The 27,487-nt window shown below is 37.9% G+C and overlaps 1 protein-coding gene across 4 annotated transcripts in view; it reads left to right on the forward strand.

The window, feature by feature from the left end:
• The window catches only part of LOC127659703 (vascular endothelial growth factor receptor 3-like), a 64,003-nt gene that overhangs the window by 8,025 nt on the left and 28,491 nt on the right, over window positions 1–27,487 (forward strand). For all 4 annotated transcript variants that reach the window (XM_052149644.1, XM_052149646.1, XM_052149643.1 and 1 more), the window contains 9 exons: window positions 4,951–5,047; window positions 7,787–8,061; window positions 14,936–15,063; window positions 17,340–17,514; window positions 18,390–18,532; window positions 19,043–19,214; window positions 19,790–19,907; window positions 23,149–23,324; window positions 24,179–24,344. In XM_052149644.1, the coding sequence (XP_052005604.1) occupies window positions 4,951–5,047; window positions 7,787–8,061; window positions 14,936–15,063; window positions 17,340–17,514; window positions 18,390–18,532; window positions 19,043–19,214; window positions 19,790–19,907; window positions 23,149–23,324; window positions 24,179–24,344 (1,450 nt within the window). The remainder of the gene's footprint in view (window positions 1–4,950; window positions 5,048–7,786; window positions 8,062–14,935; window positions 15,064–17,339; window positions 17,515–18,389; window positions 18,533–19,042; window positions 19,215–19,789; window positions 19,908–23,148; window positions 23,325–24,178; window positions 24,345–27,487) is intronic.

Raw genomic sequence — 27,487 nt, forward strand, 5'->3', positions numbered from 1 at the left:
ATGAGAAGGGTTGTGGATGAGAGCTGACTTTTCACACTGTGAGTGGCTTAATGCTTTTCATAAATCTTTTCAAGTCAGCATGCAGGCAACTCAATCGTTCTTCTTCATAGTGAGTGATCCATTTGGATATAGATATTCTTAAAGCTCAAATAAGAGAGAATTTTACATGTGTTTACAACATGCCCACATGGACTTTATCTGGTGTATATTTTATGCACATCCGTTTTAACATTAATATGTATGAAGGCAGGTTGTCTGGCAGTGGATCAAGGCTTTACTCTGATTAAAAAAAGCCTGATGTCATGAAAATTATGTGACTCTGGTGACATTTGTGCTAAATTATATGCCTGGAGTGGTGGTGGTGTAGTGGTCTAATGCACATAACTGGTACACTGGTAATCAGAAAGTCACAGGTTTGATCCCCACAGCCACCACCATTGTGTCCTTGAGCAAGGCACTTAACTCCAGGTTGCTATGGGGGGATTGTCCCTGTAATAAGTGCACTGTAAGTTGCTTTGGATAAAAGTGTCTGCCAAATGCATAAATGTAAATTATATTATGTGGCTCCTTACACGTATCGTGGCAGTTCCGAGGTGGAATGCCCACTGTGTGGCTCTTATAGCGAGTTAAATGTTCCCCCAAACAGATTAGGTTTTTAAGATTAATGCCCTATCGAGTTTTAAATCAACAAAACCTACCTACCAACCCCAAACCTAAAACCTTAACCAAAAGTGTCAAAAAAAGCAAATGTGAGATTATAAAACTCAATTGCTTTTATCCAACAATTGATTTTGATTTTATTATAATCCAGTTCATATCCAACAATAAACTCTCAAAGCTCAAAATACCACAGAAAAGCCACCAGGAAGTTCTTGTCGAACTGTAAACAGGTCAGTGACTTGCCATCAAATATTTACAAAATTCTATTGTGGGCTTTTGATTCCGGATATGTCTGAAGCAGATGGATAGTGCACATGAAATGCACCGGTCCAGAAATATTCTTTCTGATTGACATGTGTGCTTATAGTGTCTATGGAGTCACAGGGACAGGCATGAAAATCATTTTTCTCTGCTAGTCTGGGATGAGAGAGAGGAGAGGCCACTTGAACCCTTTCTCACTCTCGGTATCTCTTACCATATGTGAATCACTGCCATATTCATGTCAAAGTGAAGTACATTCTCATATTCAGAAGAACACAACTTATTCATCACATTACATATGCCATACTATATACTGTATGTTTTTTTACCATGTGTTAAAGGGTTTATGACATACTCTTTTTTTAATTTATAATTGTATTATCTTCCTTGAGGTCCACTGATGATATAAGTCAAGTATTTTTCCTCACGAATAATTTAGTAATATATGATCATTTTCCACCCTTCCTTTGGTGTCTGTCTGAAACGCACGGTTTTGAGACCTGCTCCTCCTTTAAACTTCAATGTAAACAGCCACTGTTATGATTGGTTAACATTTTGCAGCCCCTCAAATATAGCCATATTTGAAACCCAATCGAAAGAGAATGAACAAGTTCCACAACATTATAAAACTAAATTTCAGGGTTTACACATAACACACATCCAACACATTGCATCCAAATATATTACATACATCAAACTATCAAACAGTCATGACATTTTAAATATTCATGAATTAAACTATTTACTTACAGTTTTGCAGTCGGGTCCAAGTGTTTTTAACTTCCCCATCCTTCAATAACAGTTCCTTTGCAATGCTTGAATCATATTGTGACTCGTTCACAAGCAATACACTCTGATATGAGCTGAAAAAACCTACAATCCATGCTGAAATATGTTAAAGACACATCCACATGAATCACATACATAGTCCAAAGCATGGTAAAACAAGACATACACACATACAGTATCATCCTGCACTGATGCGCACATCACCGGAAATGCATCAAAACAGTCAAAGACGTCCATCTAGTGCATGTTTACATGCACCTACTATTACAAACAGCTCAGATGGGCTCAAGAAGTCATCCAGGATGCATTTGTGCTCAAAATAGCAAGACGCAGCACAGCTAAATTAAACAGACTGGGGTCTCATTTTCAGAGTTGCATCTTTTAAAAGTGGCGTGAGATACATGAAAATGGTCAAAGACATCTGTCCAGTGCATGTTTATGTACAAAAATAATTCAAAATAGTCCAGATGGGTCGCCTTTGGTGGTCAGGAATACTTAGTAGGCTACACTAGGCTTGTCTGTCCTGCTCTCTCTCAGTTTAAAAACCAAAGCACTAGTTGGCGGGGTCAAGTATGTGATGACATCAAGTAGGTGTTCATTTTTATCACTGTAAAGGTCTTCATGAATTCATGGCCCCCCTAGTGATGTAGGGAAGTCGCGGAAGTAGATAATGAGGTGTTTTTGCAACTTGATTTCAATAAATGCTTTTTTTGCATTATAGATTACGTTTTTGAATTTTGAAATGTACAATATGTTTTTATAGTACAATGACCTCTTATATGTCAGAATGTCAAGGAATAATTGATTCCTCATGATATAGCCCCTTTATGTCTTTTGCTTTAACATTTTCTTAAAAAAAATTGTTTTCATGCAAATATTAAAGAAATATATAAAAGAATATGGTCTTTTAAAGGTATTCCATGATATATGGTATGTTTTCAGAATTCGTTAGAGAGTCCTTTATTTGATTTGTTTATAGATATTTGATAGGGAGGTTGTGATTAATAAACAATCTTGTAAGAATCCAGAGGAACTTTTTATTGCTTAGATGTTGCTTTTTCAAAGCTCATGAAACTTAATGGAGTTCTCTGTTATAGGTTTAATTTAACTATTATCTTTTGTCTCAGATGTTTCTCAGGATCATTTAGGACAATTGTTGACATACAGTAAGGTCTTGGAAGAATTTGATGAGAAATGTTTGATTTTATATTGAAAATCAGACTTTGGTATCTTGGCAAATTTCACCATAGTTTGAGACACTGTTGAGATGCTAAAGTTTCCATTTGCTCGCATTGCTGTCAAGGAGACAATCGAGATATTCAATAGAACTCTTATGAGATTTTTATTTTCTTAGTTCCTTGTTTATAATCATAACATGAGAAAATTGTTTGGTCCTGGATTCAGCGGTTATTTAACAAACTAATTAGATTACAGATCTAAGCATCCATGGATTCGATTCCCAGGAAACACACATACTGATGAAATGTAAAAATATTCCAATTGCACTGTTAGAATAAATGTGTCTGACAAATGTGTAAATGTAGAACATTAGATTCTTTAGAACTTTAGATTCTTTAGCATGCCTACTACGCCTCCTGTAACGTCTTTAATACGTGCTGTAAAGGGTTGTGTTTCCACCATCCTCCCCGTTCCTCCATTTAACTTGTCATTAAAATTGTTTAAACTAATTTAAAGGTTGTTATTTTACATTTTTAATGTATCATCTTGTCATTGTTTTGTGTTAAGTAGATCCAGGTGTGCCTCATAACTCCTCGTGACATCTTCATACGCCCGTGCCCTCTGAGTGCAACAGAACACATTTATACCATCAACACTGAAAGATCAATTAACCTGTGCACAGTGACCTTTTGACTTTTCTGTCCTGCTGTCAGCAAAACACAATCCAGATTAAGGACTCTTTTACGTGCTCAAGGCATTTCAAGCTAAAAAGTAGAATATCATGGAGTCCTATAAGAAAAAGTCCTGTTATGAATGCTAAAACACATGTTAAAGGTCATGTAGGTCAGGCAGATTTCAAATTTGTGATGCGAAGGACCCCCTAATATGATGCTCCCCATTAAAGGGACACCCTTCTTTTTTGTTTTTATTTTATGGCCTTTTGGCTTTTTAACGGGATAGGGAAAGTGGAGAGGTGACAGGAAATGAGATGGAAAAGAGTGGGAATGGGATTGGGAAAAGACCTCACAAACCAGGACTCGAACTCAGGTCACCTGTGATGCATCAGCATCGTACATCATGAGCTCAGCCCGCTAGGCTACGGCTCTGACAGAAATAGGGTTAGGGTTAATATAAAACAGAAAAGTAATGTCTCTCTTTGGCGTAGGCTCCATCTGTAATCGGAACCGTCATATCCTGCCGGAGATAGGAAGCAGGGGCGAGGAGCCTACCCCCGTGCAGGACTTGACTCAACTGTTGGTGGTGGGGTGGTGGAGGTTGCCGTGTTAGCACATTGAAACAGCAATGTGATAGATTGTGAGCAGATTTATAAAACAACAGCTTATATGTGATTGGCTAGGAATATCCCAGCTAACGGTGCGATGATGTACAGCTGCTTCCCGCTAGAACTACGCTGCACTTACATTGATATAATAAAAACATTGTTTACAAAACAAATTAATTGGCTTTATTTGTACTAAAACCCTGCGATGGACTGGCGACCTGTCCAGGGTGTCCCCCGCCTTTCGCCCAATGTTAGCTGGGATAGGCTCCAGCCCCCCGCGACCCTGTACACAGGATAAGCGGTTGACGATGGATGGATGGATGGATGTACTAAAACCAAAACTAATTATTACCCTAAAATATTAGCAAATATTTACTCTCTATTAAGTGTTAAAAAAAAGTATATACAACACTTGATTTGAACCTTTTTTTGAACATATTATGTACATTGCAAGAAAGTGAGATAAATATTTTTTCATAATACTATATACAAATTTGTTTATTCTCTCAAATTTTCTGTTGATCCCCAGTGACTCCTTATGGCCCTCCTGGAGTCCATAGATCCAAGTTTGAAAACCAAAGGTCTAGACAATCCTATGGAATATATGATCTGTAAACCAGTCCCTCGTAATGGATAACACTTGTGGAATTGCATCCAAGAATCTGTCAAGAGAGATTATTAGTTGGAATATCAAAGGAATTTGACTGCACAGAGATTCTGCTGTCAGAGAGAACTTATTGATGATGATGATGATGATGATGATATTTTCTATCCTGCAGGTCTGGTGACTGGGTTTTCTATGAGTCCACCCACCCTTGACAACACCAAAGACCAGCTTGTGATTAATGCTAACGACACGTTGACTATTACATGCAGGTAAGTTTAAAGTATATACACAAAATTTTGACTGTATTCTGATTGGATCACCCAAAGATCAATGCATTTGTAAAATACAGATAAATGGGGTACACCTGTGGTCACACATTCTATATTAATGTACCAAGTTGTAATGTTGCTTGGCAATGGTAAACAAAACATCCTACTGTTATGGAAAATAACTTCCTAAAGTATAATCATTTGTTTTTGAATTTCTATTGTGAATATACATATAAATAAAATATTTCATTGTCTAGAAATTGCTCTTTGTTTTTGTTTATAATTTATTTTTTTTTTTAAATCCTTATCCAGAAATCATTAACAATTGGAAATGTAATTGTTCCAAAGGTGTAGGAAGCCTTTATATTACTTAGTGAAATAATTATTTATCCTGATTATTAATGTTAATAAATGTAACTATTTATTAAACATGGTAACTTTTATTATATTGTTGTAAATGTCGTTTTATAAAAGCAATAAGCCACTCAAGTCTGGGCTTTACAGTGATTTTACCATGGAATGCGTTGTGCCTAACCTGGCAACAGTGTTGAGTGTAATCAAATTACAAAGTAATTAGTTACTGTAATATAATTACTTTGTCAAAAAGTAGTGTAATGCATTACATTTTAAATTCTTGTAATCAGTATACAGTTACTGACTTTAACTACTTTTAAGTACATTATAGGGTTATGCTTATGTCTGATATATTATTAATGTATAATACATGAATTATGGCCCTGTTACGAGTCTTTGTGAAGGAGAAATGTGAGGTGCTGATTGTGTGACGTGTGTAAGAATACACAAGGAAGAAATTTAGACATTATTTTGAATTTGTTGAGTGGAAAAGTGTTTTGTAAAGTAATTTAAATGTAAAGTTATTAGTAATGTGATTACTTTTGCACAAAAGTAAATAGTAAAGTAATCTGATTACAGTTTTAGAGAAATAATTGGTAATTTGTAGTGAAATACTATTTTTATTAATAACTTTTTTAATCCCAATTTTGGAATGCCCAATTCCCACTACTTAGTAGGTCCTCATGATGGCACGGTTACTCACCTCAATCCGGGTGGCGGGGGACAAGTCTCAGTTACCTCCGTTTCTGAGACAGTCAATCTGCGCATTATCACGTGGCTCACTGTGCATGAGAACGCGGAGACTCAGCATGGGAGGCTTATGCTTTTCGCCTCGATCTACGCACGATTTACAAAACATAATTTACCACACACCCCATGTGACTCTACCCTCCCTAGCAACCAGGCCAATTTGGTTGCTTTGGAGACCTGACTGGAGTCACTCAGCACACCCTGGATTCGAACTCACGACTCCAGATGTGATAGTCAGCGTCAATACTTCCTAAGCTACCCAGGCCCCCCATTGGACCATTTTTATTGAATAATTGGTTAAGATTGTGAGCCAGCACAAACTCAAGGGGAATGTTACATTTGGAAGTGATTGGGGGGTTTAGTTCACAAATAAATATGGTTTGAACATATTTAAAACATACTTAGCTCTAATCCCTTCAAAATTTGTAGACATTTCTCTGCCAAGAATTCCCAGAATAAACTATTTTTCATCAGTTACAATAATATACCTTTGAGAGGGAAACATATTTTTGGTTTACCTCTCAGAGTGATCAATAGGCAGTATTACGCAAATTCATGGCTGCTGTTCAAAATTATTATCCAAGGGACTCAGAGATAGGGAGTTCAAGAAACTGTATGTTAAAGCTGAAGTATGGAACGTTTTAGGTGTTAAAATACCATAAGCAAGCCTATTTATAAGGACATTTTCTTGAAAACTGTAAACACTGTGTCTCTGTGGTGCTATGAAAATTCCTCTGTTTGTTTTGAGAGACCCGCCTGAGGGGCGGGATTGTCTGTTTGTTTAATCAACGGCAGAAGGGGGACGTATTCAGCTGTTTTGAAAATAATGTTTATTTTTGCAATTCCGTTTGGTGGTGCTAGTGGCGCAGAAATTATATACTTTAGCTTTAAGATACTGTCTCGTAAACAAAATATAGGTACAAACCTATATTAAACCTTGTCAGGCGACAATTTGGATGCAAGATTACAGAGATTTTGATTAATCCCACTGACTCAATTCCTTTAAATCCACTCATTAGATTAATTCATGATCACTAATGTACTTTATAACTATTTTACTGTAATATAAATGTTATAACTATTTTATAACTACTTCTGTCAATTTTATTTTACTCCAGTTGAAGGTGACAAATGCGTGTATTGTCAAATGAGTGAGTCATTGAATCGCTGAATTGTTAAAAATAGTCATTCACGGGCAAAATAAATTTAGTTTGCGAGAACAGTCAAATTTGTTTACTTACAATATTAATTCAAAAATTAATTCAGTGATTTGTTCACGAATGAAGCAGTAGTTTGGCATTACTGAGGTAAAGCGAAAAAGGTTGGACAAACGACGGAAGTATAAAACACGGATTTACATGCATCAAGCTAAATATGGAATCATGCCCAGAGTATGTTGTATGATCCGAGGGGCTTGCAAATTATTGTTTAAAATTTGTGAAACTAATAAAACACTTACAAACCAAACACCCGGCTGACTGTGAATACAAAATTTGTACAATAGCATCTGAAACTGAAAACTATTGATTTAAAAAAGATGCAGTATCCAAGCCTCTAGGTGTCAGTGTAAGTCCAAGATGACACAAAGACAAATGTTACTGAGTGCACCTTTAATATGATTACCTATTCCACCAGGGGACAGCGGATTCTGGACTGGAGCTGGCCTGAAGAGTCTTTGAGTAAAATTGAGTTGACCGATCGTCAGGATCCGCAGCCGCCCATTGACGCCCCGGGCCACCGAGCAGTCAGGGTGAGGGAGTGCCAAGGGGAGCCAGGGAAACCTTACTGCAAGACCTTAATACTGAACAACACCCAGGCTAATGACTCAGGGTACTACCGCTGCTTCTACCAGGACATCACTGCAATCATCGATGGAACCACTGCGGCCAGCATATATGCGTTTGTGCGAGGTGAGAACTGTGAAGTCAAACATCATCAGTGCTATGTTTCTGTATTTAAAATTTTTCTATACGGCCACTATCCATCCTTTATTACTTGTTATTACAACTCAATCCAATTTTTTAATCAGCAAAACAGTTTTATTTCAGAATATTGAGCTTTATATTGTTAAAAGTCATTGAAAAATTCACAGCAAATGGATCAATGACGCGACGCTCAATTTTTGTCCAGATCTATTAAGTTAATTACTTCAAAGTAATTAAAGTAAACAAATGTCATGTGGTGTAACTGTCCAGAAACAGTAAAATAAATAAATAAATAAAAGTTGTATTAAGTGGTGGCAAGAGTGCAGAATACTTTTATTTTTATTATTATTTCTTTAAAAAAAAAATTGAAACAATTTTGTTTTAAAATATTAATATTTAAAAAACATCCGTCAATTGGTGTAATCAACATGTGAGTTGCATTTTGTTGTCATGTGACAGTAAATAAATAAAATAATAAACAGAAAGGGACCGCTTTAGGCTCTTCATAAAGTTTAAAAATGATATGAGGTATTTTTATGAAAAGTACGTTTTGTTCAGGTCATATGGAGTAACCCTGAGAAAACTTCAAAAATGCATGATTTTTCAAAACAATATTTTTTACCTTGAAAGATATGTTAGAAAACTTTTTAAATAAAACTATTGAAATTCATGATTATTTTTAATACCTTTTACTAGATTGTTCCAGTTCATGTTTTTTGTTGGAAATTATATAAATGTTTTTCAAAAATGTATGAAACCAAATTGGACACATTAGTACGAACTTAACGTGTGCTTTAAACTATATATATTTTTTAAGTTTTCTCATTATAATGTATTTAAATACTGAAGAATACTGTAAAAGATAGACAGACAGACAGACAGACAGACAAATAGATGATAGACAGACAGACAGACAGATAGATAGATGATAGACAGACAGAAAGACAGACAGAAAGACAGATAGATAGATAGATAGACAGACAGACATACAGATAGACAGACAGACAGACAGACAGATAGATAGATAGATAGATAGATAGATAGATGATAGACAGACGGACGGACAGACAGATAGATAGATAGATAGATAGATAGATAGATAGATAGATAGATAGATAGATAGAGATGATAGACAGACAGACAGACAGACAGACAGATAGATAGACAGACAGACAGACAGACAGATAGATAGATAGATAGATAGATAGATGATAGACAGACAGACAGACAGACAGATAGATAGATAGATAGATAGATTGATAGATGATAGACAGACAGACAGACAGACAGACAGACAGATAGATAGATAGATAGATAGATAGATAGATAGATGATAGACAGACAGACAGATAGATAGATAGATAGATAGATAGATAGATAGATAGATAGATAGATAGATAGATAGATAGATAGATAGATAGATAGATAGATGACAGACAGACAGACAGACAGACAGACAGACAGACAGATAGATAGATAGATAGATAGATAGATAGATAGATAGATAGATGGATGATGGATAGATAGATTAACAGACAGACAGACAGACAGACAGACAGACAGACAGACAGATAGATAGATAGATAGATAGATAGATGATAGACAGACAGACAGACAGACAGACAGATAGATAGATAGATAGATAGATAGATGATAGACAGACAGACAGACAGACAGACAGACAGACAGATAGATAGATAGATAGATAGATAGATGATAGACAGACAGACAGACAGACAGACAGACAGACAGACAGATAGATAGATAGATAGATAGATAGATAGATAGATAGATAGATAGATAGATAGATAGATAGATAGAGAAATGGATAGACTGAGTAATAGACAGACAGACAGACAGATAGATGGACAGATGGATGGATGGATAGATTAACAGACACACAGATAGACAGACAGATAGATAGATAGATAGATAGATAGATAGATAGATAGATAGATAGATAGACAGACAGACAGACAGACAGACAGACAGACAGACAGACAGACAGACAGACAGACAGATAGATAGATAGATAGATAGATAGATGACAGACAGACAGACAGACAGACAGACAGACAGACAGACAGACAGATAGATAGATAGATAGATAGATAGATAGATAGATAGATAGATAGATAGATAGATAGAGAAATGGATAGACTGAGTAATAGACAGACAGACAGACAGATAGATGGACAGATGGATGGATGGATAGATTAACAGACACACAGATAGACAGACAGATATATAGATAGATAGATAGATAGATAGATAGATAGATAGATAGATGATAGACAGACAGACAGACAGACAGACAGACAGACAGACAGACAGACAGACAGACAGACAGACAGATAGATAGATAGATAGATAGATAGATAGATAGATAGATAGATAGATAGATAGAATTTATGTTATTTCTGAAAGAAAATATTTCCATCTAAAGAAGTCATTTATGTCCTTTTTAGACTAGGAGTGCTGATAACCTATGTCTTGTCCCTTTTGCAATTTGTGGTTTCTTCCTCAGGCAAACCGAATCACAAATCCCATTTTTATTTGACTTCCCTCAAATATACCCCATCTTTGTCTAAGTTTTCTCTTTACTTTGGGGAGCAGAAAAGGACTTCATAAACATTTCATAAGAAGCATCACCCCTCTTCTGAAGATCAAAGAAGATAATACACACACACACATGTTTATAACAAGTTTGGTTTGCCCCTGACACGGCCTGTGATTAGGAAAGAGCTTTTATACTGAATAACCTTAAGATAAGAAAGTAATAAAGAAACGCAACATGCAGCCAAATGCTAAAATAATGATAACAGAGAAAGTGCTATTCGTTGCGCTCCCTGCCAGCATTCTTCTTATCATGTTTAAGGAAGAATATTTATTTAGATTTTAATGGTTTGAGCGCATCATCACCCCAGTAATGTGAGTGGGTGTTTAACTATAGTTTCATTTATTCTGCACTGACATTACATTTGGAAGTCAAGCCTGGATTCATATCACTTGCTAAATGGGCCTTTTCATCCAAATCTTCTATTCAACACATTGAGTCAAATCACTTGTACAGTTTTCTGGGAAAAGACTTTTGAATCCAGGCCTAAAATTCTAGTCCAACTTTGTGGGACTGCCCATGTTTTTCATCTCAACACTCCAGTAGACCACACAGAAGCCTGAATTAAAGGAACAGTTAACCCAAAACCGAACCTTCGATCATTATTTAATCAATTATTTCCATTCTAAACCCATGCTGTTATTTTTCTATGGAACACAAAATAAAGTATCTTTACGCTGTTTTCCTGCAATGTCAGTTCGTAGTGACAACATCGTTTAAATACGCTATATTCCAAGTCTTCGGAAGACATACGGTAGCTTTGTTTGAGGAACACACTGAAACTTAAATCATTATTTACTGATAATCTCAAACTCTCAAATTCAGATTAAAAAAAATAAACGGCACATCGATATCATTGACGCCAAACAACATTGGTTTTCGTGTGCGATATCTGCTATTTTTTTAATATTTGACCTAAACTACTTAAATTTGGAAAATGTAATGACTTAAATTGTTTATCTTTTTGGAGTTGGACAGGTGGGTCAAAATGAACTTTCACTGCACATTATGGTAATAGCTGTGCTAAGATTCTTAAAAAAATTCAATTTATGGGCTTCACAAAAAAATGTATGAAAGTATACAGCTTTGGAACAACATGAGGGTGAGAAAATATTGACAGACTTTTCATGTTTTAGTGAATTATTGCTTTAAGAATTCCATCTAAAATGATTGTTTATCTTTGCAACACAACCCAGCCCTGAATTTGTAACCAATTGGTTTTCGACCAACTGATAAAAGAGTTGCAAACATCGGACAGCTTGCCTGGTGTTGCTCTTATTCCATGACAGTGTTTTAAGACTGTGGATGAAATGGGCCTGTGGAGAGTCAGGTACAAACACCCGCTGACTTGCTCACTCATGTGAAATGCCGGCTGATTTCTTCTGACAAGATGCCGAAACAGTTTCCACTGATCTTACCAGGAGGTTGATCAAAACCAGCTGAAATCACAGCTATAAATTAGCAGGGAGCATAAAGCAAAATGACACCGGGCTGCATGTGGCTTAAGTTAACCGCTCACAGGTCTCCATACCTCTAGGAGCTGTCAGCATTGAGCATTCCGTTATGGCTACATGTCATGCCCCGAAGCACTCCCATCCGGTGTTATTATCGTGAAAACTAAATGAAAACATTGTCGTCAGCCGAAATAAAAATAAACTCCAGAGTTACTTTTGCGACTGAACAATGGAAACAATAACATAACTTTAAATGTAAACTTCATGCGGCTTAGTGGTAATGATGTTCATTTCCCAAACTAATTGCTTGAGTCAAATCTTTTGACCAATTAGATTCTTTTGAATCTGTTAAATTGTTCCACAAAGCAGTATGAACGATTAATTTTACAAATCTGAATCAAAATCACCCGGAAACCCGAACAGCGTGTGATGTGTCTCCACTCGGGAATCTTAAGAAAAGAGACTGTTAAGTTTTAATCTGTGTTTTTGACTATAAATTAATTTGATATATTTTTGGGCTTAAACATTAATAACGTTGTGAAATATTGATAGCATTATGTGCTATAACATTGTTCAAGTCTCCCGCCTTTCCTGGAGAATCGTCATATGTGTAATATTTATCAAAAGTAAATAAAATTTGGTTATCGTTTACATAAGGTTATCGTTGAGGCTGTGGCTCAGTTGGTAGAGTGGGTCGGCCACTAATCGCAGGGTTGGTGGTTCGAATTCCGGCCCACATGACTCCACATGCCGAAGTGTCCTTGGGCAAGACACTGAACCCCAAGTTGCTCCCAATCGCAGGCTAGCACCTTACATAGCAGCTCTGCCGCCATTGGTGTATGAATGTGTGTGTGAATGGGTGAATGAGACGCAGTGTAAAGCACTTTGAAAACTGTTAAGGCTTAAAAAGGTGCTATATAATTGCAAACCATTTAATATCAGTTACCTTAATAATTTTACTTGAGCCAGCTTCCATAAAGGTTAGAGCATTGCAAAAATTATTTATCCTTTGTCCAAAAGCCTCTCCAAACACATATGACATAAAATTGTACATACTAAATAATTACACATGCAAACACAACAATGACTAAAGGTTTGCATAGCATGCAGACATGATTTTAGTAATGAGATTTCACAGAATGAGTTTCATTCTGTGCCATTTGAGTCATCATTGATTTCTCATGTACTTGGTGCCATCTCCTGGTGGCCATATCTAATTAGAGTGATTGATCACATGACTTTCTGCCCAAATATGGAGGACTATCACCACCGGTTGGAGCAACCTGAACCCAATCCGATTGGTTTAGCATTTCCGATGACGTCATCTGATCCAGGAAAGCCAACGTGTTTGTAGCCAGATAGCAAGATAGCCAGATACTGTGTGATCTATGCATCCGATCACTTTGTGTGTGGGCTCATTTTAAAGATAAAGATATTTTATGTTCTGTTTATTTTTCGTTATACGTGAAAATGTAGCATATGAGCAACACCTCTTCAAAGACTGAATTGGGTGAAAAGGCCCATTTAGTAAGTGTTTGTGAATCCATATAAATCCAGGCTTGACTTCCAAATTATATGTCACTGCAGAATAAAGGAAACTATAGACAAAGACATATACAGTACCTAGCTATTACTCACTGTGTTTTTGTCTGTGAGTGAAACATATATGCTTTCTCTATTCTACTCTTTCGGTGCTTTCCAACGACATATGACACATGGCTATTTGATGAGTTTGATGTTTTTACAGATTACAATTATAAGTGCAGTGCAACATTTTTTGTATGAAAATGCATTAATTTATCTATGGTTATGCCTCTCATTCACACTATTACAGAGTTTTCCTTGGAAAATGCTCTTTGTTAATGCATACTTCCAGAAACTGGAAAAGGATTAGTGTTAATGTGGCCTAAAACTAGAAAACATTGAAAGAGTAAAATAAAGTCAAACTAACCATCTTCGAGTGAAAACTAACGAAAATGAAACTGAATAAAAATAATAATAATAATAATAATAACTTTAATATCTCCACTCGCATCCTCTTTGGAAGGTGCCCTGTAGCAAGTAATTCCCGAAGATGATTTATTGTGAAGCACCATAACTTTGAAGATTTGTATATTTTTCCAATTATGTCTGTGTATGCATACCACCGCGGGGCAGAAATATAAACTTTGAGATATGGACCTTTTGTTTGGACGCCGACAGCTTGGAGTGATTGCTTTGAGGACTTCTTAGAATCATGGCAGCTTTAGAGAAACAGGCTTCACCATTGTGATATTCAAATAAAGGTTTAGAAACTGTGCTGTGACCTCCTGTGGAAAACATAAGCTGTAGAGGATTGTTTTAGCAGTCCCGCACATATGGATTCTGACCAAGACGAAAGCCTGCTATTAAATGGTTTTAGAAACAATGCTGGAGACTGTTGACAGAGGGTATATTAAAAGTCATCCCTATTTCATATGATCCACAGACTAAATCTATCTGACCGTTATCTGACTAAAGACTGTTCATGTTCAGGCATAGTACATAAGGTGGAATTTTATGTCTTATAATCTCGTGATTTCAAAGATTATTCTGTGTTAAAAAACTGTTGAGTTAGAAATGTAATCTCTATCGATATTAGACCGCATCTGTGGCATGATGTCAATTACTACAGAAAATTTCAACTCATTCCTCAGATTGTCAAAACAAAGATTACCATAATACACTCACAATGAAAGCAACAGTAAAGCACTTTTGATACACCTTTGAGAAATCAAAAGTCAACTGATGTCTCATTTCTTTTAAACAGACCCAAAACAGCCATTTATCGGGAGAAATAAGAACGACATGGAGACCATCTTCATAACAGACTCTGAAACACACATTGAAGTGCCATGTCTGGTGTCAGATCCTGACCTGAAAGTCACGCTCTTCTTGGTAGGTCCAACAGCAGCTCATGTTATCTCTCTGTTTCTGCAGAATAGATTATGGGAGTGATTTGTTTTTGTATTATTCTAGGGATTTAACCAAGTATTATTGCAGTAGTACACAGTATAAGTGTAACTTTCAGCACTTTGCACTCAGGTGACATATAGTTTTCTAAGCCAAAGGTAATGAAAACAGAAACTTTCAGAATTCCATCAATGTGGGCATTCCCCAGGTAGACTTCATTTATGGCCTCTGAGATCATTGTGCAACAGAGAAGGCGATACCACTTATTATATTTTGATACAACATCAAGGCCAATACTGATATCTATACAGTTACCTCTATTAAATTGAAAGTATAAGCCATTCAACATTAAAAAGCCATAGCCTATTTACATTTCGGAGTTATTCTGTACACTGCTAAATATCAGACTAATAGGAAGACAGAAAGAAAGTTTTTGACTTTATGTTATCCAAACATACACTGATGACCACTCACAGCTATGCAATGTCTATCATCACCAAACAAGGCCACATGTCAAGGTCTAGTTAGATTAGATGGTGAGCAAACAATCACTTCTCATAGTCAACGTGTTAAATGCAGGAGAAATGGGCAGGAGTAAAGACCTGAGCGATTTTGACAAGGGCCAAATTGTTATGGCCAGACAACTGGGTCAGAGCATCTCTGAAACGGCAAGGCTTGTGGGGTGCTCCCGGTCAGCAGTGGTGAGTACCTACTGACAGTGGTCCGGGGAGGGACAAACCGGCGACAGGGTGATGGGCGCCCAAGGCTCATCGATGCTTGAAGGCAATGAAGAGTGTCCAGTCTGGTCTTAACCGACAGAAGGTCTACTGTGGAACAAGTCACAGAAAATTGTAATGACGGTTACGGGAGGAATATGAACAACACACAGTGCATTGCACCCTGCTACGTATGGGGCTGCATAGCCACAGACTGGTCAGAATCCACATGATGACCCCTGTCCACCGTTGAAAGCACCTACAATGGGCACATGAGCATCAGAACTGGATCTTGGAGCAGTGGAAAAGGTTGCCTGGTCCGATGAGTCTCATTTTCTTTTACATCACGAGGACGGCCATGTGCGTGTGTGGCGTTTACCTGGGGAAGTGATGACACTAGGATGCACTGTAGGAAGACGACAAGCAAAGTGTGGAGGAAGTGTGATGCTCTGGGCAATGTTCTGCTGGGAAACCCTGAGTCTGGCCATTCATGTGGATGTCAATTTGACACGTGCCACCTACCTAAACATTGTTGCAGACCAGGTACACCCCTTTATGGCAATGGTATTCCCTTATGGCACTGGCCTATTTCAGCAGGATAATGCACCCTGCCACACTACACACATTGTTCGGGAATGGTTTGAGGAACATGATTTCATGAAGAGTTCAAGGTGTTGCCCTGTTCTCCAAATTCCCCAAATCTCAATCTGATTGAGCATCTGTGGGATGTGCTGGACCAACAAGTCCGAACCACAGCGGCTCCACATCGCAACTTACAGGACTTGAAGGATCTGCTGCTAATGTCTTGGTGCCAAATACCACAGGACACCTTCAGGGGTCTTGTAAAGTCCATGCCTCAGCGTGTCGACGCTGTTTTGGCGGCACGCTTTGGAACAACAGCATATTAGGCATGTGGTCATAATATTTTGGCTCATCAGTGTAAAATATAAAGAAAAAGCCAACTATTTCGGGAAATATTGCCCAAAGGCACAGACTGTTTGGTGCCATACCACAATCATCTTAATTCTGAAGTTCACTGCAAAAATAATCCACTTAATCAATGTTTTTGTTTTGTTTTCCAGTAAAAATATTTCAACATCTTTAAAACAATATAACTTTATTTGAGAAGAAAACTGCACAAAATATTATGGGCTGTTGTTTGAAGGGAATATATCTTGAATTAAGTTTATTTTCATACTGTAATGGCAAATAGTTTTTTCTTGTTTTAAGCATTAATCTAACAAAATTGTGTACATTTATGCTTAAAACAGGAATGAAACTATAGGGGTAAGAAACATGAACTTAATTCCCGATATTATGAAAACTTATTGTTCTTACACAATTTAGATTTTTGAGTAAGTTTATCGTGCTTTAAAGATGTCTAGATATTTTTACAGCCAAAGATGATCTAAAAATAGTGAAAATTACTTTTTGCAGTATTGTGGCTGGCATTTTTATTGACATTTTTCCAAAATGTGATTAGTACATTGGTATAAGTGAGATTTTTGATCCTCATATGTTCGTTGTTTGTCATTCTTCGTACAGTTGGAGCTGCCTCCAGTGCCTCTGGAAGGCGATGACATCACCTGGAATAACAAAAGAGGCTTTTCCGTTCCCAGATACCTCTTTAAAAACAGTTCTATATTCTTCGGATTCTTCTGCTCCTTCTCTGACCAAAACACCGAGTCCAGATCACCTGTGTACATTGTGCAGGCCACAGGTAAGACCTTATTCAGTTTCCATTTGAACCAGACATTCACACTTTCAGACTTTCTTATTCTTTCAGAAACTCTGTTAGAATTGGCCCAGGTAATTGAATAAAAGTCCTTCCTGTATGCTGCCTCTGAAATTAGCCATAACATCCTCCCTGTTTTGGGACGTCTCCTAAATGTTTAATCATTACTCTGCTAATAAGGTCATGACTCATTTTTTGTATCTAAAGTGTGGGACATTCAAAACATTTGCCAATGTCAATAGTCTTTTTTTCTCTGAGGGAATATTTATAACTTTGCTTCACTGAGATGATGCTTTAGAGAGTCAGTAGAGCATGACAGTCAACACCAGCTGGCCTCTAGAACGAATATTGCATTAGTATATCTAAGACAATCCACCTAATGGCATTGTTTGGTTCAGTTGCTCTGTTTGGGCCTGGATTCAAATTAACAAATGATCAACAATGGAAATAGTCTCAGTTGGGTTTATTTAGATGAATGAGGTTATTAGGGGTTTGTCTGAACACACACAGAACATTTCAAACTAACAGACAGCTGTGGTTATTAGTGGTGTTTGCAATGGCAAGTATCACTATTGCTCTGGTTCATATTTGGTGTTAGAATAAGTGCTAATACGCTGCACATAACTCATGCATGCATGCAACAGATGTGCAACTGCATTGCAGTTCCCTAGCAACCACTTACAACACCCTAGCATTATTGGGGCGACTTTTGTACGGGCATGCACCATTCTAGTAAAACATCTAGTTGGAATATGTGTCCCAGAATGTATGTTTTAACACTTCTGAAAATGTCCGAATGTTACACACACTATGCCCACAAAGTGCTGACTCTCACCATCAATATTTGTAACACCCAACAGGATTGAAGTTTTACGAGCTCAAGCTGTTTCCCGAAGACTCGCCCGTGGAGCTCATGCAGGGGGAGTTACTGGTGCTCAACTGCACCGCGCTGGTCGAGTTCAACACTGGTGTGGAATTCAAGTGGGACTACCCGGGCCAAAAGGTAATTACCCGGCCAGACTGCATGCTGTGGTTATCATGCTGTAAGATGAACTCTTTCTGCTTGAACTGCAAGAGAGCATGATCTGTCCAATCCAGGATAAATGACCTTAATCTTATTAATTGATGGCGTATAAAAGGTATTGGCCTGTGAACAAACGCCCAGTGGCTTTGGTGCGATTGCAATGTTAAGAAATAACATATGCAGTCTGTCATTTTCATTATTCTCCTACACTCCTGTGCTTGTCAGATCTATGACCACTAATAAATCTATGCAATCATTATTTCTGCTCTCCATAGTCTAGTATTTTAGATTAATATCAGCTTTGGTTTTGGCCTCATTTGTGTTTTGCAAGCCAAGTATTGCTGGGTATTGCTTTATGATAGTTTCACATCACATTATCTCCTTAAATTCACATTTTCTCTTCAATAAATTTTTGGGTGAACTACCCCTTTAAAATTGTTGTAAAATAATCAAGTGTTCATGGCAATTTTTTTGGTCCTGTGCCGACAGGAGAACAGGGTGGCGAATTTTCATCCAGTGCGGAACATCCTGGATAAAGCCACGGAAGTTTCCAGCATTCTGACCATTCGGAACATTAACGTGGAAGATAGTGGCTTTTACACCTGTTCTGCTGGCAGTGTGGATATAAAACGAGAACTGACTACTTTAGTCATAGTTCATGGTAGGTCAGATATATATCCCTCTATACATCTAGTTATCTAAATGACCTTGTGACAGGGCGGAGGGCAGGGCCGGACCGGGTGTGTAGAATCACCACCCGCCCCTCCGCCCTGTCATAGACCTTTATAGGTGCACTCAGTAATTTGTTCCTCATTAAAAAACTCCTAAAGACATGAATTGTAATTTTGCAATGTAGGAAATCATGAGCACTCACATTAAAATGAAGACTCCAGTCTTATTAGTAACCTTATAAAAGCTGTTTTATTCTATGTGGAGAGGGTCCGCACATTGGGGCGGCCATTTTAGAATCACATGACCAGCTGAATACCACTCGCTTAATCTCAGTAACCATCCTGTTATTTGACACTTTCACTCATTGATTAAAGTAATCATGGCTGACTGTGAATACTACATTTCTACAATGGCATCTAAAACTGAAAACTATTGATTTTAAATGATGCTGCATCCAAGCCACTAGGTGTCAGTGTAAGTCCAAGATGACACAAAGACCAGATTTACTGAGTGCACCTTTAATAATAAATGAGTAAATAGTAACTCTTAATTTTTATCCTACAGAGAAGCCTTTTATCAGTTTGGACTACAGGAATGGATCAGTTAAAGAGGCTAAAGATGGACAAAAATCAGTTCGGCTGTCCTTGAAAGTGTCTGCATACCCCTTACCAGAAACACAATGGTAAGTCAAGTCAACATAGTTTTTTTAAGAAATACATTCAGCATTTCAGATTACGAACTTTTGCCTTTTATTCAATATACTTTGCATATGTGTCCATATTCAGCAATTTGACACATTCTCATGTTAGCTCTTTAAGCTCTGCGGCCCGTGAGAATAAAAAAATGTCAAACTATTAATAATTACAGTTTTGACCAACACAAAATAGGGATCGTTTGAAAGCTTAGAAGCTCTACTTTCCATTATGCAGTTTAGGCATTATGACCAAAACTGAACAATTGCTTTGAAATTTGCAGACAAATCAGAATTGTACCGTTTTAATCATTTATAATAATAAAAAATGAAATGTACATATTACTGCAATCAGTAAAAATACCAATCTCATCAAATAGCCATGTGTCATATGTTGTTGGAAAGCTCTGAAAAAGCAGAATACAATCAGCTCATTTGTTTTACTCACAGACAAAAATATAGCGAGTAATAGCTAACTATATGTCTTTGAGATTTATGTTTCATGTGAACAGGTTTTTGCTTATATGACGCGTTTTCACTTATAACTTGACGAAAAATTAACAGAACATAAAATATTACCATTTTACCAATTTTCATTCAAACGAGCCCACAGGGTAATCGGATGCATAGATCATTAGGTAATCCACACAAAGCACAATGTTACAAATGGCCACCAGGAGATGTCGCCAAGTACATGACACAGACTCAATGTAATAAGTATTTCTATCGGGAAGACATGCAGGCTTGAGTGAGGTTTAAGATGCCATTTATTTGATGAATGTAAAACAGAAAAGTAATGTCTCTCTTTGGCGTAGGCCCCGTCTGGCGGTCCGAGGGAGTTGTACTCGGAACCATCATATCCTGCCGGAGATAGGAGGCGTGCGGGACGGGGCTCAACTGGTGGTGGTGGGGTGGTGGAAGTTGCTGTGTTAGCATACTGAAACAGCAATGTGATAGATTGTGAGCAGACTTATAAAGCAATGGCTTACATGTGATTGGCTAGGAGTTACCCAGCTAATGATGTGATGTACAGCTGCTAGTCTTCCCGCTAGAACTACGCTGTGCTTACATTCATGTACAATTTTATGTTTTATGCATTTGGAGAGGCTTTTGGACACTTAGAGACATTTTTGGACACTATGATAAATAATTTTTGTAATACTATAACTTATGATTGCTTTGTCATATCAACATAAAAAAGAGTGTCACACGGTGGCTGTGTGGAGTTCCGATCACCTTCAGAGGCAGAATTTGTGATCTGATTTGAGCTTCGAATACGTTGAAATATTTGTGCGACTAGACCATATGTGACCACCCGACTGAATGTGACATATTCATTCAAAACTATGAACATGAAGTGAGAAACACTGATGGTGTTTGTCCTAAACTTTATTCTAAACGCCTGCTACTTCTAAACATTAGATAGTAATGAAATGACAATTCATGTTGCAAATATATATATAAAAACAAAAGGCTTTTGGAATGAAATATGTATGTGTCATTTATTTCTACTTTCTATATGCTGATTTATTATTGTTGTTGCTGTTGTTGTTAGTCAACTATTAATTATAATAATAACTATAAAATCAGCAGTGATGAGGATAAAAACGATAATAAAAATAATGGAATCTGTGTAAATATTAATTATAATAATAATAATAATAATAATAATAATAAATCCTTACATTTTATATAGCGCTTTTCTAGGCACTCAAAGCACTTTACATAGCATAGGGATGATGCGACAGCAGCCATAGTGTGCCAGAACGCTCAACACACCAGCTATTGGTGGGGAGGAGAGAGTAGAGTGATGTAGCCAATTCAGGGATGGAGATTAATACGAGGCCATGATAGATAGGGGCCAATGGGGGGAATTTGGCCAGGACCCGGGGTTACACCCCTACTCTTTACGAGAAGTGTCCTGGGATTTTTAATGACCACAGAGAGTCAAGACCTCGGTTTAACATCCCATCCGAAGGATGGTGCCTTTTTACAGTATAGTGTCCCCGTCACTATACTGGGGCATTAGGACCCACACAGACCATAGGGTGAGCACCCCCTGCTGGCCTCCCTAATACCACTTCCATTATGAATTTTATTGAATTCATTCATCTGCTCAAGAGCAAGGTTTGGTAGCAAACCTCAGAAAACAATTCACAAAATCATCAACATTACTAACTTTCTTTAAAGCTTACTTTTATGTATTTTTTTAATCTTTCTCTTGCTTAAAGTGTTGGGTGCTCTGACATCGCAATTCGTATGCTCTTCAGGGCGCGTGCCACGTTTCTTTGCATCGCATATGCAACACTCAGATGAGCTACCATGCAATTTGTTTACACTCGAACAGCTTGTAAATGCAGTTGATTATGTAATTCAAACATGAAAATGAGTCATGTGCTATAGTAAAAGTGTTCATTTGTCATAAAATTGCATTGTGTGAGGAACAGAGCAAAAAGTAAGTGTTTATGTAATCTGCCGTTTTACTCGTGGTTTGAGTGAAAGGGGATAAACGTCATTGTTGTTTTAGCATCTCTAGTGTTCATTCCAACAGGAAATTGCTGTGTTAAGTACAACAGGCCACATAAAGCTCATTTTGCAATAATGTAGTTATTGTCAAATAATTTTAGGACGAGGTTGAGAATGCCAATGGGTAAAAATATGAGTCGTCACAGACAGTAAAAAAGCAACTTAAACCAATCGAATTTAACAACATCGTTCCTCGCATAATCTCCTCTCTTGATTTCATTCTAGTGAGTTACTTTTTACCTTTTTAATACTTAAGTACAATTTAATGTGAATACTTTTTTACTTTCACTCAAGTATGTTTTTGGCTAGATACTTGGACTTTCAATTGAGTAAAATTCGAACTCAGTATCCATACTTTCACTTAAGTGTCATTTCTGAGTACTTTTTACACCCCTGAATCTATATCATTAAAAAACGGAAAAGATTTCTGTACAATGATAATGATAATTTTGGGTATGCCACTGAAATAGGAAATCTTTAAAACACCCTTAGAGCTTAAAGAGTTAAGTCTGAAGATAAATGAAAAAGACAATATTATATGTTATTTCTACATGGCTCTTTGGACAACTTGATAATGATCGATCAATTACACCATTCTGCTGTCAAATATTTTAGTAATAAGCGGCTCTGCTTTGTGTTGGGGTTCTTTGCAATTAAGACTGGATGACTTAATTATCCCTTACTTTGACGATATGTATATGTGCAGGTATAAGAATGGAAAACTGATCACCAGACGTCCAGAGTTCAGCAGGTTTAAGGTCCAGCAGCAGACACTGGAGATCAGGGACGTGTGTAAGCAGGACGCAGGAGAATATATGGTCCTCTTGAAAAACACGGCTGCTACTCTGGAAAAAAGACTCAACTTTACTCTCATCGTCAATGGTAACGGTCAATGTAAAAATTATATTTGGCTGACCCATTATTTTATGGAAATGAAGAAACAGGGGTTGGTGTAAAGTTCTGATTGAAAGTTCAAACTCAGGAAGGGGCCGTTCATTTCAGTGGTAAAATAATGCAGAGCAATAATGCATGAAAATCTTCTCTCTCATTAACGGTCCCATGAAATGACTTCAGCTGCACAGTTTGGGTGGGACATACAGTAAGGATGGGCTATTACGTCACAGCCATGAACCATGATTTGCTACTTTTTGCCCTTTACAGGTGTGATTAGAGGTCATTGCCATTCTAGGGAACATTTGATTGTACAAAAAAATCTGTGTAGTTCAAGATGAGTCATTGATGTTTCCATTGATTAATCTTTTCCAGAAGAGAAATCATTTTAAATGTGGTGTCAGTCGAATATTTTAAATATTTAATTGCGATTAATTGCATGAATTTACATAGATGATCGCGACTAATCGCAGATTTTAAAAGTACTGAAATTTGACACTATATATATATATATACTTCTTTTCCTGTCAAAATGCAGTTCCTTCTTAGAAATAAAAGAAACAATATGTAACAACAATGCTTTATTACAATTTTTCAAACAAAGCGTTCCAAAGTATAAAGATAGAAATGCACTAAAATAGCACCAATTCAAAGTAGCATTAAACGTTACTCAAAGTAATTGTTCCTGAAGTTTGCGTTTTCATTGCAGTGAATAAAAATAAAAGCAATAAAAGCCCCAAAAGCCAAATTTTGAATTTATGTCTTTAAAACCAAATGTAAATCATGCCAATGGTCCAGATTTGGTAATAGATTTGTCATACATTTCTTTTGAATATCCTGTGCAGTTCCGCCTCAGATCCATGAGAAGGAGGCAGCAGCGCCCGCTAACCCCTACAGGAAGGGCAGTCGACAGACACTCACCTGCACCACCACCGGCACCCCCCCAGCCACCATCAGCTGGCAGTGGAGGCCCTGGAGCCCCTGCGGTCTTAATAGCACCCGCAGAACCCTGTAAGCAAAACGTACTAGATCAACATGCCACATGTGACAGGTTTTGAGCTTTTTTTGTTGAATTGTGTTAAGACAAACATCTGTCAAGATTGAATGTCACCTAGGTAAGGTGGTACTCTAAACATAGGGATAGTTCACCCCAAAATTTCAATTCTCTCATCATTTACTCACCCTCATGCCATCCCTGATGTGTATGACTTTCTTTCTACAGCAGAACAATATTTCAGCTCTGTAGGTCCATACAATAATAATGAATGGTGACCAAAACTTTGAAGCTCCAAAAAGCACATAAAAGTATCTCATAAGACTCCAGTAGTTTAATCCATGTCTTCTGAAGCAATCTAATCAGTTTTGGGGGAGAACAGGGAAATATAACTCCCATTTCACTTTAAATCTTGACAGCTGAAGTCACCATGGCAATTATGATTTCAGGCTTGATTACACTGCCTAGGGCCATCTAGCGCTCTGCGCAAACATCAAGCACTAGGAAGTGTAATCGAGCTTGAAATTATGATCGTGCCTAGAGACTGCAATGACATTCCAGTCCACGAAAGAATAATATCCATTATGTTTTTGAGAATATAAATTAAGATTCGCTTTTCACTAATTAGAGTGAGGTCTTTTTTCATTACAGTGTTCAGTAATGAGAGTAAATGAACACATCACATGACAGGTCTTTTACCGTTCATTTGTGTATCAAGATCGAATAGCGTTAGGGTTAAGAGGTACTCCAAACATCTCATAGTTTCAGGATATTGCTGCACTAGAGGGATTTCACTCCCAGCATCAGTACTGAATCAATAGGAGTGTTAGTTTATCTGGCGAAGGTGTCGAAATCACTATCGAATGTTCAATGTGAGCACTCACAGTTCACGCCGAGTTCAGAGTGGATAGTCTTTGTCCCTTTTGGCGATGTGCCCACAGTCTCTTACTGGATGGAGACACTCTTTCCCGTGCTTTCAGAAGTGTTGTTTATTTTCTCTACAGTAGGGGCCGAGCGGGCGGCGCGGTGGCAGAGGTTCTTCCGTGTTCGCTGGAGATAAGGCAGCTGGGGAAGGTGGATAGGTTAGGGGGTGTTGGTGATATTTAAAGTGCTCTGTTCAAGGGAGTGATGTGTCGTCTAAACAACAGGATGAACGGAGACAGGGTTATTTAAGCATCCTTTGGCCCCGAGAGGAACAGACAGGCTATGTTCGGAATAGTGTACTAACATGCTACATACTAGCATCCAACACACTTCCACTATTAGTGTCAAGGGTTTAGCAGAGAATAAGCAAAGGCTCAGGACCCAAACACACTGGCACTGGACAGCTCACACGAGGAGACTAAAATAGGGAGAGAAATCAAACAGGTTAACAAGGGGACAGGTGAGGCAAATTATCTAATAATAGGCAAACAAGGAGGCGGGGTATGACGCAAGACTGAGAGACAAGCGGCAAAGATCATTTTTTTATCCCCTTTTCTCCCCAATTTGGCATACCCAATTCCCACTACTTACTAGGTCCTCGTAGTGGCGCAGTTACTCACCTCAATCCGGTTGGTGGAGGACAAGTCTCAGTTTCCTCCGGTTCTGAGACACTCAATCTGCGCATCTTATACCGTGGCTCGCTGTGCATGACAACGCAGAGACTCACAGCATATGGAGTCTCATGCTACAATCCACCATCCACACACAATTTACCACACGCCACATTGAGAGCGAAAACCACTAATCATGACCACAAGGAGGTTACCCAATGTGACTATACCCTCCCTAGCAACCAGGACAATTTGGTTGCTTAGGAGACCTGGCTGGAGTCACTCAGCACACCCTGGATTCTAACTCGTGTCTCCAGGAGTGGTAGTCAGCCTCAATATTCGCTGAGCTATCCAGGACAATAAAGAAACAAAACAAAGCCACGTGCTCTCACAAAACACAGACAACCGAATGGCACGAGCGCATATCACCAGCACATGCCAACCGACAGATAAGACGAGAGAATGCACGGCAACGCTAACAAAGCAATGCCATGCATTCTCACACTATACAAAGCCTGGGCGTACATTGTGAGGCAAACACCATGCGATGCACGCAACAGGCAACAATGTGACAGGTCACCTGTGCGAGAGTTCAGACACACAAAAACCCGACACCTCAGACCGAAGCGATCGAACCTCAGCACAACATGAAGGCAGCTCGCAACCCGGGTGCACAGCGCAACGTGAGGTGCCCCAGTGTTCGTGAGAGACAGACATAAATTACTGATGTGAGTGCATGCTGCCAAGATGGCATAAGCACAATGCACTCACGTCAATAACAGACAGAACATGGAGCATGAGTGTCCAGATCCCGGCACAGACCGAAACCAAATCAGACAGAGAAGTCAGGATCCAGACACTATGCTCCCGACATGAAACACAAGACAGACCGAAACGATTGACGTGAGTGCATGCCTACAAGATGACATAAACGCAATGCACTCATGCCAACACACAGAAAAAGGAAAAAGTGTCTCTTTTGAGTCATCATTTTAGAGATTAAATACTAAGATTGATTTTTGTTTTGCACAAAATTGAATTCAAAATGGACAATAACAATACTTATTTCTAAGATGGTAATAGCATGAAATGTGATGAGGTCATGTGACAACAATGTAGAATTCCCCTGGTGGAAAAAAAACTTAAACATTTTAAACCATCCTATGCTGGTTTGCTGGTCTTAACTGGTTTGCCTGTCTGGTTTGTTTGCTGGTTTTAGAGGGATTTTGGAAAGCTAAACAAGCTAAGACCTGCTAACCGGTTTAAAGTGATGTTATTTCCAGTATGGGGAAGAAAACCTTTTTATCATTGCATTATGCCTACGGATCACTTACTATTTAAATAATAATACAAAAAAAAGTAGGTAGAAATCCATTCCATACATAGCCTTAGAAAGGAGCGAGAGGACAGGCTTGGATGGATTGTGGATTAGTGGCAGTTGAATTATTCAGGGAGGTCCAGAGAGCCGCAGGTTTACTGCAAATCCCATCTGCATACACATCACACCTACACACATATAGCTGAGGCCTGGAGTACCTGTTCACCACTCTCACACTCAAAGCATGACTCAAGAGTTCATTATCTATTTATCAGTTGTATTATTGTGCAGATACTTACTCTGTTCC

The sequence above is a fragment of the Xyrauchen texanus genome, chromosome 19, assembly GCF_025860055.1.
Source record: "Xyrauchen texanus isolate HMW12.3.18 chromosome 19, RBS_HiC_50CHRs, whole genome shotgun sequence".
Taxonomy (NCBI): domain Eukaryota; kingdom Metazoa; phylum Chordata; class Actinopteri; order Cypriniformes; family Catostomidae; genus Xyrauchen; species Xyrauchen texanus.